The sequence below is a fragment of the Neofelis nebulosa genome, chromosome 8 (assembly GCF_028018385.1).
Source record: "Neofelis nebulosa isolate mNeoNeb1 chromosome 8, mNeoNeb1.pri, whole genome shotgun sequence".
In the NCBI taxonomy this organism is placed as follows: domain Eukaryota; kingdom Metazoa; phylum Chordata; class Mammalia; order Carnivora; family Felidae; genus Neofelis; species Neofelis nebulosa.
In genome coordinates, this window is record NC_080789.1 from 69,872,744 (window position 1) to 69,885,670 (window position 12,927).

The following is a 12,927-nucleotide window of genomic DNA, read 5'->3' on the forward strand; positions in this document are numbered from 1 at the left end:
AAAATGTTTTATGTTTATATATATTGAGTTTATTAGTTTTGTTTAAGTAAATTAATACATTTAATTTTTTTCAGTTTTAAGTTCTACTATAGTAAATATCAATATACCCACATGAAAAGCTCTTTGGGGTCCATACTTTAAGAGTATAAAGTAAAAGAATATAAAACCTTTAGAACCACCATTTCACACCATTCATTCTGGCTCTTAATTTTCCATTATATAAATTATAATAATAGTATGATATAATACCTATAGAGTACGTCATCTATTTTTATGTATGCATATTATCATTTTTATTGGATTATAACAATAAAGAGAAAAAAAAATCCTGCTTTTTCTTTTTAACTTATAGCCCCCAGGAAAGTAAGCCAATAGATAGATACTTGCTATATTGACTTGAGATCACATTCAAGTCAAAGTGTTTAACAGAACCATGTTATACAAGTTTGGTTGGTTTCCAAAAGCTGCTCCAGAAGGCTTGAAAAATTTAAGACGACATTCCATCCCAATGCAGTTGTCAGGTTCTTTATTCCATTAAAGTTTTTAATCATTACATTGTATTCCATTGAAATAAAGTACTTCCCTTCTCTCTTTACACATGTGGCCCCCACTCCCTAGAATCTCTCCCTTTCCTTAGCCAACTCCTCCTTATGGAGCCCTTCCCTGAGCTCCCTGGCTAGCTTAGCTCTCCTCCTCATATACCCTCAGAGCACTTATATTCCTCCTTAAATGTCACATCTCACAATTTTAATTGTGTAGTTATTCGTGTAATTATTTGATTAATGTCTGTTTCTCTCACTAGAATATATGCCCCAAGGGATATTTCAGTGATATTTCCCAATAGTACCTGCTTAATAGGGTTATAGAAATACTAAATGGATAAATATTATTAAATAAATCAACTGAAATTAATTAACCCTTTATCCTGTGATATTTTGTAATATTACAGATAAAGCAACAGGGGGGAAATTATGTTACGCATCACAGAAGAAAGTATCTGATTTCTGCTTTTCAAGGAAGTGGTTAGAGAATAGAGATGCGGGTGGCAAAAGTGGCGACGGGACTGTGAGATCCAGGGAAGACAGGTAGTGACCTTGTCTGAGGGGGGAGCAACAGAAGTGAAGACACCGAGACAGACAAGCTGTAACTTACACTTAGAAATAGCAGGTTAGGGGCACCTGGGTGGCTCAGTCGGTTAAGCGTCCCACTCCTGACCTCGGCTTAGGTCATGATAGCGTGGTTTTGTGGGTTCAAGCCCCAAGTCGGGCACTGGCGCTGACCACACAGAACCTGCTTGGGATTCTCTGTCTCAGCCCCTCTCCCACTCATGCTCTAAATAAATAAATAAATAAATAAATAAATAAATAAATAAATAAAAAATTTAAAGAAACAGCAGATCGGGAACAGTATCAGGAGGAGTCTGAGGTTTCTGGCTTGAGCAGCTGAGAGGATGGTGATTATATTTTGTGCATGTACCAAAATGCACAAAACTGAAAAAGCAGTATGGGTAGGAGGGGAGACCAATAAGAGTCTGTGAGATTTCCAAGCGGAGATATCAGGGGCCTGAGGTTGAGAGGAAAGAGCTAAGACTGTGAGTAGAATCTTGGGAGCTGTTAACACAGAGGTCTGCGGTAACTGAAGCTAGGGAAACCCGTGTGAGGACAGCCGGCGAGAAAAGAGGAGCTGCGGACATCTGCCTGACAGGAAGGGTTTAGGTGGACAAGGGGAAAGCAAGAAGGTATAGAAGTGGCCAACCCTAAGATCATCGTTGGTTCCCTTCTCCTCCATTTCCCATCTCTCTCCCTTCTTTCCCCTCTTCCTGCACTGCCCGCCCTGCCTGGAACGGTACGACTAGTCTACTAACTGGACTGCTTGGCTTCTTTCTCTCCTTCCAGTGCATCCTGTATACCCCCCGCCAGACTGACCTCTGTACAGCTGCACTGTCCAACAGTAACTACTAGCCACACGGAGCTACTTAAATTAATTAAAAACTCCTCTGTGGGGAGCCTGGCTGGCTCAGTTGCTTAAGTGTCAGACTCTTGATTCTGGCTCAGGTCATGATCTCATGGTGTGTGAGTTCATGAGATTCTTGCTCTCTCCCTCTCTCTCTGCCCCTCCCCCGCTTGCATGCATACATACACGCTCGCTCTCGCTCTCTCTCTCTCTTAAAATAAATAAACCTTAAAAAATTCAAATTCAGTTCCTCTGTATCACTAATCACATGTTAGGGTAGGTCACTGAGAGGACATGACCGCTGATTGACCCAGGAGCTGGACTCCAACAATCAGAGGCTCCTCACCAACCCCCCCCCCCCGCCCGCCTCAGCTCCCCCCTCCCACCCACCATCCTTGGAAAGTACATTCCACTTGCCTTCACTGCTCCCAGAAGCTGCCCCAAGGACACAACCTTGAGACAGTGATGTGGAATTCAGACCATCTGGTCCATATACATGACTGAACCTAGTTAAGACCTCTATAGCAACTTTTAAGATACTAGCAGGCGGGGGTGGAGATCTTCCTGCCTTTAGGTCCACCTAAGAAAAGCCTCATAAGTTCCCTTGCTCATTAAACTGTCCACCTCCTGATATGGAGTGGCCTCTTTCTTTAGTCTCTCCTTCTCTTCAAGTACGGCGTCACTTTCAGATTTTACCCAGGAAGGTCCCAAGGAGGTTTGGAACTAACACCCTTCAGGTGTCTCCACAGCCGCACGTGGCTAAGGGGCTATGGTGCCGGCCACCACAGAGACAGAACATTTCCATCATACCGAAAATTCTGTTGGGACAGTGCTGCTATAGCATTGCTTTGTCTTTTCAGCTCAAAAGTCCACTACAGCTACATTTAGCCTTAAACTAACTTCATCTCCTCCCACTACCCTAGATCAACTGGATACAAACTGGACACATCTTCCTCATCTCCACTTCCATTCATTTGCCCATGCAAGTAGGATACCCTCTGTAATATATCCACTGTGGCAGTCAGGTTTGTGTGTCAGCTTAGCCAGGCTACAGGACCCAGTTATGAAATCAAACACTAATCTAAGTGTTGTTGTGAAGGAACTGTATACATGTGGTTAACATGTACAGTCAGTTGACTTTAAAGGAAAGGATATTATTCTCACTGATCTAGGTGGGACTCACCTAATCAGTTGATGGGTCTTAAAAAAAAAAAAAAAATCCTGAGGCTTCTCTGAAAAAAAAGAAGTTCCACCTATGGACTGCAGCAGCCACCCCTGCCCTTCCTGCCAGCATGCTCTGTGGATTATACCCCACAGCTGCATAAACCAATTCCTTCAGCTAACTCTGTTTAATAAATCAAGGGCGCCTGCATGGCTCAGTTGGTTAGGCGTCTGGCTCAGGTCATGATCTTGTGGTTCATGAGTTCGAGCCCCACATTAGGCTCTCTGCTGTCAGCACAGAGCCTGCTTCAGATGCTCTGTTCCCCACCCTCTGCCCCTCCCCCACTTGTGCTTTCTCTTTCTCAAAAGAGTTTAAAAATAAATGCATCTGTTTAATAAATCTCTGTGTATGTATAGATACATACAACTATACATACACATTTGAAAGTGTGCACCTGTGTGTACCTATGTGTGTGTGTACATATATATATATATATATATGTACACACACACTACTGATTCTGTTTTCTGGATTGGTATACCTTTCGGTACAGGTTTCAGTAGCTAGTGAAATGTACCCTTCAAGGTGGAGCTATATACCACCCACCTCCTTTAAAATTACAAACCTAGGGGCGCCTGGGTGGCTCAGTCGGTTAAGCATCCGACTTCAGCTCAGGTCATAGTCTCACTGTTTGTGAGTTCGAGCCCCATATCGGGCTCTGTGCGGACAGCTCTGAGCCTGGAGCCTGCTTGGGATTCTGTGTATCTCTCTCTCTGTCCCTCCCTTGCTTGCACTCTTTCTCTCTCAAAAATAAACAAACATTAAAAAAATTAAAAGAAAAAATTTTAATTACAAATTTTTCAAAGAAAATGGCTCTTAAAACTAGCTGTACATTAGAGTCACCTTCATAAACTTTATTTAAACACATTCAGGTTTTAACCAAGAGCAAGATTAGCACATAAAGGTCAGCTTGGACCTTCACTTTTCCAAAGAGCTCTCTGGGGAGTTCTGATGCACAACAGAGCTGAGGACTGCCATCCTAACCGAACTCCTCTAGCACTTTTGCTGTGCGTGCCTTTGGAAGTCACCAAACACTGCACACTGCCTGATATTCTCTCCTTTAACCAACTAACCAGCAGCGGTTGCAGGACTAACATTTGTCAGATACAAAGACACTGTGCAGGGGCCAGAGGCAACAGCATACCCACTCCTGGCCTTGAGGGGAAACGTTGAGATATACTGCTTGGTATTCCTCAAAGCACACTGATTAATAAATATTGAATGAATGAATACATGAAAATTTCACGGCAAAATTTAGTGAAGCTGATAGCGGTTTATTCAAAATAGTGCATAATTTAAATAGCTCTTATTTCTAGTTCAATTGAAAATCCTATTAGCAAGTGTTAGTAAGTGCCCAACATATTTATTTATTGATAAGACTGTACTGTTGGTATTTTACAATATTGCTGAGTAGGATTAATTCTCAACCCACCGAAAACTTGGTAGATATCTAATGCCTGTAACTACTTTCTCGGAAGCACTGAGTCACAAATGCCCGTGTGCTCTTCTACGGAGAACAGAACCAATTTCTGATGACAACACCATCCGATTTCAGTTGAAAGGAAACAGGAAGGGGTACAGCTGGGGTTAGCAATGTGGGGCTGTGGTCATCTGAAGGTTGGCTATCCCGGTGCCTGCAATCTGTATTGCCGGCTATAAGCATCCATAAATCTTAGATAAGGCTTCTCACTATATTATTATTTTATGAATATGCTTTTAAGATAGCTAAAATGCTTTTCAATCACTGTGCATGCAGTCACTGAACAACACCCCAGTGAGGAAATCTGCTGATTTTTCTGCTTTTTCACATAAGGAGACTGAGGTCCTAAAAGAAAAAGCCCATAGGGGACTGAGAGCAGAACCGGAAGAGGGCTTCTAAATCCCTCGAATTCTACCTCATGCTCAACTTCCTGGGGGGGAGGGGACCTTTAGAAATGACTCTAACAAAAAAGAAAAAAGGAAAAAAAAAAAGAAAAAAAGAAAAACACTTTTCAAAGTCTCAGAAGTACCTCCTCTCATTCACTTTTCTCTTCTTCAACCTTCTTACTACTTATGTCACAAGACAGTGTATTTACTTTTTAAAAACACTTAAGACTGTCTTAAAAATCATGAAATGGTGGTGATACCATTAGCATCACTGAATAATCTGTCAAAATTTTCATTATGTGTTTTTATTTTAAGGGATTTGGACTTAGCAGTCAAATTTTACTTCAGCTGCAAGTATCGTCTTGATATATTCTAATTCATACTAACACTGTAAAGATCTATATTATTGGTTTGCTCATTATAATTAATGAAAATGCTCTTTGGTCGTTATTACAATCTATCAGGTCACATTAATCTACATTTCAAAAAGTGCCTTGGGAGAAGGAACTGTAAATGCATTTTCCTTTTGAAGGGGCCATTAGAATTTTTTTTTGATTAAAAACCTATCTTACAGGTTTTTGTTTTTTTTTAACCAGAGACAGATTTAAGGAATACACTTGAGACTTACAGTAAAGATGCACTTTTTTATTATTAATTTGTCAAAACAAGGAAAATTGCAATTAGCTAGTAGGACTTCAGAAATAAAGGGATTTTAAATGATCTTTCCAGAGCCCTTAAGCCTTTCAAACTAATTACAAATTCAAAATATGGGGGTTTGTGGTACAGAGGGAGGGATAGCTATAGTTGAAATCCTACAGATCTCTCTCCTTTTCAATTTTCAGGAATCCTGTGAATCCATTCTGTGTATACATTTCTGCCAAGTTCTGTGTTTCTCTTTAAATTTTTATTACAACTTCTTCCATTAGTGCTGTTTTTTAGGTCATGGCAGTCAGGTTATTTACCAGCAGACTCTCAACTTTAACTTGATTCTTTTGCTTCTGTGGGCTTTTCTGACCATTATTGTGGCATGCTTCTAGATGACTTATAATCAAATGAGTTCCATGGTAAATACTGATATTACATCTTTGTTCAGAATGCCCAGGGCTCCCTGCTTTCCTCATGCCTGTTTTTGTCAAATTAATGTTGACATTTCCCCAGATAATGGATAGATCACTGAATTTCAAATGGGATACTGCGTGGGGCAAGAATTCACAAGGCATTTCAGTGGAGGCTTTCTGAAAATAGGGGAAAAAACAGTAGAATGAACACTGTTACAAGGAGGAAATTTGGCTGATGATGACAATAGGTTGAAAGAGGGGGGAAATAAAACAAAAGCAACTCAGATTCATCAGTGAGTCACTTACTGGGGTGTTATATTCCCAGAAACATCCTGTCTTTCTGTCATTCCCTGCTTGCCATCAGCTACCAAGTCCTGCTACACATAAAACATGTATGTTCTTCCTTCCCATCCCCACTGATACATCCTGGTTAAAGCATACATCATCTGCCTAGATTGTTATCCAGTCTGTCTATATTTAAACTCCTCTGAAGAATTAAACATCTTTCCACTAAAATGAAATGTCTGCCTATCTATACCTCCGATTCTTAGGTCTTAATACTATATTTTGCAACTCCATCCACCAACTGCTATTATCAAATATTTAAACTTGATGTCCTGCTTTGCCTAAGTGTCAGGATCTACCACTTGTTTTTCCCCAATCAGCATGGCCTCCCCTCCTTAAAATGGAGGGCCCAAGTGGCTTTACCAATACTGAATGGGAGAAGCCTAGTACTTTCTTTGTTTTGGACACAAAGGTGCAAATACAACCTAAACTTGCATAAACTTTTTGGCATTGTTATTACATGCTTGATTCATACTAAGATTTAATTAGCCAAACACCTAGCCTTTTCACATAATCAGTCATTAACTTCAGCTCTTATGATTTGTACTTAGGCAGCACATATTTGTGAATCAGGAGCAGGCCATTACTTTAATTCATATTGATTTTTGTCTCCTCTAGAAATTGATTTCCAGCCATTGTTCCACAGTCTTGGTACCAAGATCAATTGCCCAGATAAGTATACTCTCACTAGGTCCACATTTCTTCATTCTGTATTTAAATTCAATTTTGTTCACACCATTTGCTAAACTCAAAACACACAAAAATGTGTCAACTATACTCCAATTTTTAAAAAACACAAACATGTCTGTGGCTTTCTCCTGTTCTACCATTATAATCACCCTCATTAAAAAAAAAAAAAAGGTAATGTGCTCTGTCTGACATGACTTATTTATATTGAACTTGCACTGGCTCCTGATGACCTTTCCTTTTTCTAACATTCACAAACCACCCACTTAAAAATCTCATCTTGTGATATTCCTGGAGAGTAATACTCCGGTGTCAATGTCTCCATTTATCAGAATTTAGTTTATGTCCAACTTCTACCCTAACCCTACCCCTTCTGGAAAATTGTCACATTTGTCCCTCTATTATTCTGGTAATTGCCCCAGCCCTCACATCACCTCCATTAGCAACTGTGATTCCACGAGCAAATTCACCTGCTCTTTCAATACCCTGGTTGATATATAATTTTTCTAGCTAAGAAATTTAAATTCATTTGGAATAATGATATACCTTCCTACAACAGTCTCATGCAACATGGGCTTTTTTTTTTTTTTAATGTTTTTATTTATTTTTGAAGGGGAGAGAGAGAGAGAGAGAGAGAGACAGACAGACAGACAGAGCATGAGCAGGGGAGGAGCAGAGAAAGAAGGAGACACAGAATCCGAAGCAGGCTCCAGGCTCTGAGCTGTCAGCACAGAGCCCGATGCGGGGCTCGAACCCACGAACCATGAGATCATGACCTGAGCCGAAGCCGGACGCTCAACCGACTGAGCCACCCAGGCGCCCCAAGGACTTCTTTTTTTTTTTAATGTTTATTTATTTTTTAGAGAGACAGAGAGACAGAATCTGAAGCAGGCTCCAAGCTCCAAGTTGTCAGCACAGAGTCCGAGATGGGGCCCAAACTCAGGAACAGTGAGATCATGACCTGAGCCAAAAGTCAGACACTCAACAGACAGCCAGCCACCCAGGCGTCTCTAGCATGGACTTCTACAGCTCCTTCCCAGGACTTGAACCTTTCAATCTAAAGTTCACCTTCACTAGCAGAAAAGACAAAAGGAATATGGAAGCTGATAAACTTTTGTCTGTTATCTCATACCATTACACTGTCTTCCTCAAATTCTGGACAGAACACTGCTTCAGAATCTAAATAACTCAAAACCAATCCTCTCTTCCACTCATCATGCTAAGCATTTTTTTCCACAAGGTTCCACTCATGCACTCACTCTGGACTTGAAGTTTATTCTAAAATTTTAATAATAATGGAAAAAATAAGACTGGAGTGTTTCAGCGAACTATTATTATGGGATGACAGTTTTGTTAGCACTCTGAGTTAAACTGGCTTTAGTTAGTCTGGCTGGCTGGACCCAGAAGTCCAATCACCATTTATGACTGTTTCTCTGGGAAAATACATTCTGCATTCCAAAGAAGTGAGTCAGAAAGATTTTTGACTGACACTTTGTATGCTGGACTGCCGCCTATTCTTGTTCCTACCTTCCAATCCTAACAAATCAACAAATGTAGCTTTGGAATCAGCCACATAAAGCAAAAGAGTACATCCCCTTCCCTCCATATTCAGGCAAAGTACACATTCCCTCATCTTTTGCTCTTAAATGTACAAAATGCTTTCAAGGTTGAAATGCCATGTGAATTGCTGCCATAGCAAATGGGCCAACTGAGCAGTTCTTACTAGCCTATCTTTGGTCTCCTTTCTTCTTTTGAGAGTTCCTTTTGCCAAATCACCGTTCCTTTGTTTGGTTTCCTTTTTTGGTTTAGTTCCTTTTCTTTTTTATTTTGGTGAACTTAGTGCCAAAAGGTACAAGGCAAAGCCATCCTATTTCTTTGTAGAAGATACAAGAGCACAAATCCAAGTAAAGAAATGCTTGAGCAGAAGGGTCCTGCCTTATTCCCAGTCTTCCCAGATCCAGAAGATCTTGTGAGCTTGAGGCAGATCTTGGTACTTCAGTTGGATTTCCGGGATTAGCCAGAAAGACTCTGGACAGCCCATAAAATAAACTATAATCTCTCTCAATAGCCCCAGCATGAATTCATTTGCCTCAGGGCCATTTAGGCTAGAAATAACCAAAATGATGTCTGGATTTGGGAGGGGGGGTGGGAGGGGATGAAGGTGGGAACCCACCTTGAAATAAAACTTGATCAATCACTCTGAAACAAAGCCTGCAAACAAAAATATGCAGACGTATGTGGAGCTGGCTCTGATTATTCTTTTTTTTTTTTTTTAAATTTTTTTTTTTCAACATTTTTTATTTATTTTTGGGACAGAGAGAGACAGAGCATGAACGGGGGAGGGGCAGAGAGAGGGAGACACAGAATCGGAAACAGGCTCCAGGCTCCGAGCCATCGGCCCAGAGCCTGACGCGGGGCTCGAACTCACGGACCGCGAGATCGTGACCTGGCTGAAGCCGGACGCTTAACCGACTGCGCCACCCAGGCGCCCCCTGATTATTCTTTTATACCTTTCACACTCGGGGCAAGAAAGTAAGGTTGACATTCACCTCATTCTATATGTTGCTTCCAGACCATTAGTCCTCAATGTTCTTGGGATGAAAATAGTTCCCCTTAGGTCCATGCAAGCAGAGTATGACCCCAGAGTTTCCTAGAGCCTATTGTCTCCTACCTGCCAGCTGACGCTCCCGGCCCACAGAAAATCTGGCCCCTGGCTCACATTTCCCTCTCCATTCCAAGTTTTCCCTCATCCAGAAGGACATCTGCATCCACAGACATGACTGGGCCACCTTGACCCCTTAGTAACTTGACTTCTTATCACCAATGATGTTCTCCCTTTCATGCACTAACTTCCATGGTCCCAACCTAGACCTTGTTATTACTTGACAAATTGCCTTTCCAAAATCACTTACTCAGGAATCCCCCTTTCTGACCACCACTAACATCCTGACCTAATTGCACAATGACCTCAGAGGCCCTGTGACATTTTCTAACCAATCTGCAGATTTGCATTTCTTTCCCTCCCCTCCTTTTGTATAGTTTCCCAGCTCATCATTTTAAAAGCACTCTTGCCAATATTCTGCTCTTTCCATCACAACCATCTAGCAAAGCCCTAACTTGGGCTGAATCCTGCTACCTGCTTTCGTGGTGTCTGAGTGATGCTGGAGAAAGCACAGCAGCACAGGTTGGTTTAGTTGTAAATTCAGGTCACTAGCCCCACACAGGCCCTCACCACTGCCCAGACATCCTAGAACTTTTCCTAGGTTTTCCAAGCCAGCTTGGTCTCCCATTTCACAACTGGTTCAACGTGCCAACTCCCCCCCACCTCCGCCCCTGCACTCACTGTTCTCTTCACTCTCAGCAGCTGAAAACGGAAGCTGTTGGATGAAAACTCCCTCTGCTTCTCTCCAACAAATCATAAACCAGCAGCATCCACCTGCTGCTCCTGGATCTTTGGAGATGCCGCTCCTCTGATCGAACGTTGACTCCTCCACATCTACAAACCATTCCACAGCCCATTTCAGACCGCTCTTTTCTCTAGGTCAGTTGTTCTCCTCACATGGACCCTTCTTATCAATATTTAAATCTGTTTATGGCTCCATCTGACCCACAGAAGGAAATCATCTCTGGTTCTCCAGAGTCTCCTCTGCTTACTGCGCTCTCATCCTCCAGCCCTTCACAGTCAAACTCCTAGAAAGAGAGGTACTTTGTTTCTTCTCCTGCTCATTGAATAACCTGCTCTAATCTGGATTAGAATGGCATTCCCAGCACTCCCTAGAAAGAGCTTTAGGGAAGGACACCAGGGACCCCAACGCTTTTTCAGTATTCATCTAACTCACTGGTTCTTAAATGAGGGCAATTTTGCCCCCAGGGACATTTAACAATGTCTGGGCATATTTGGTTGTCACAGGTGGGGAAAGAACCCTGGCATCTCATGGGTAGAGGCCAGGGATGCTGTAAACACCCTACAATGACTACGATGCACAGACAGCCCCCACAACATAGAGAAATCCAGCCCAAAATTTGGTGCTGAGGGTGAGAAATCCTGATATGACTGAATCCCTAAAGCTACTCACCAATTCCATCTGTTTCTTGGTTTTTAGCCTGCCCCTCTTCAGACTGCTCTCCTACCTCTGGTCATCTCATTTGGCAGCCATCTACTCATTCCTGAGTCACTACCCCTCATTCCTTAAAGATTTAAGCCCTGCCTCACTGTTAACCTCTCCAAGACAGCTCTCCTGACATAATTCTAGGGGATTTCCACATGTACATGTGATCCTTCCACCACCCTGTCCTTGCAACTCCACATTGCCCCAGCCCCTCATTCCAATGCTCATATCCCAGACCTTGTCTGTACTGGTTATTGTAATTCCTTCCTCAGTGAGAAAGACTGGATTCTCCAACCAACACTTCCTATTTTTCCAGTTTACTCTCTCCAATACCCCAACTGCAAAAATTATCAAGCCCCACTAAGGTCTAACTTTCCTGATCCTATTGTCTCACCCTGCTCCTGTCCCTGGTCCTCTGCTCTCTTGCAAACACCCTGAAACTCTCTTAGCCTTGTCTTGCTTCACTGAACTGACTTGGGAGAAACCCCTAAGTTGGTGAAATCAAACTCGTTGCCTACTGTACACCTGTTCCCCAAAGCTGGACTTGAATGGGAAAAGCACGCACTCACCATGACCAGGAACCACAAGTGGGCTCTCAGTGCTGCCAGGAAATTATACTACATTTCCCAGAACATTCACTCTCAGATGACTGTGTCACACCTTCTCCTCTCTCTCCAGGTCTCTTCCTCTCTTCCTTCCTCAATCTTAGCTAATGTCTTGCTTCTCATTTCACGGGTAAACAAGAAGCAATCAAGAAAAAACAACAAGATCCTACTAGCGAAACTACTGAACTAATTCCACCTGGGTCCCCATATGGTGTTTTTATAAGAATGAATGGTATCTACGGCCATGAAGGGTGTCCAACCTCTCCACTTCTGGACCAGATTCCACTCCTTTCTTGCCTTCTCAAGGATGTCATTCCAGAAATTTTTCCTTCTCACTCCTGCATCGTCAGGTTTTCTCTCCCTACTGGATTATTCCCATCACCTTACAAACAGTAATTCCTGTGGTTTGTTTGTTTGTTTTTGGCTATACACAGCTGGTATAAGCCTGGAGGCTGAACACCACATTGAGAGACTGTCCGCCCAGCCGGGCCCATCGGGCAGCATTCTGGGGCTTGTAACACTTGCTTGGTGGGCACACAGGCAGGGCAAAAGGGTTTGGTCATGCCCAGGAGTCCTGGAGGCTCCCTGGCCCAACGTCCTGGGCAGTGGCACCTGGGCTCAGCTTACATCATCCTGGGTCTCGGCAGCACACTTGGGCAGGACAAAGGCTGCCTGGTGCACATCACAGTTGTAGTATTTCAGCTGCATCTGTTCTACCTGCTTCTGTGTCAGTTGCTGCACGGCCTTCCAGAAGTTGGTGCTCAGATTTTTGCTGCCCAGCATGAAGCCTGCCTGGCCACTGGGGAAGGTGGGGACAGTGCAGTAAGCATAGGCCACCACAGGGAAGAGCGACCTACAGAACTGCCGCATCTCCTCGATGAGGTCCAGGTCATAGGATTCCTTGAAGAGACTCTCAGCAGGGCCTATGGGGTCTGAGGAGTCTGTGAGGATAACATTGATGGTGCCCTGGTTCTGTTCCATGAACTCAAAACCGTCGCCCATGTATAGGGTCAGCTTGGCGCTGGAGGAGCCCACGGCCAGGCCCAGCAGGAACTTCTTAGAGACCTGAATGACATCCTCGT

The 12,927-nt window shown here is 42.9% G+C and overlaps 2 protein-coding genes across 3 annotated transcripts in view; both read right to left on the reverse strand.

The window, feature by feature from the left end:
* Positions 1 to 12,927, reverse strand: part of ANO6 (anoctamin 6) — a 196,606-nt gene that overhangs the window by 97,551 nt on the left and 86,128 nt on the right. The window lies entirely within an intron of this gene.
* The window catches only part of LOC131483707 (spermidine synthase-like), a 3,051-nt gene continuing 1,217 nt past the window's right edge, over positions 11,094 to 12,927 (reverse strand). The window contains 1 exon segment of the mRNA XM_058682080.1: positions 11,094 to 12,927. This exon segment is cut by the window's right edge and continues 155 nt beyond it. Coding sequence (XP_058538063.1) covers positions 12,464 to 12,927 — 464 coding nt within the window. The 3' untranslated portion in view covers positions 11,094 to 12,463.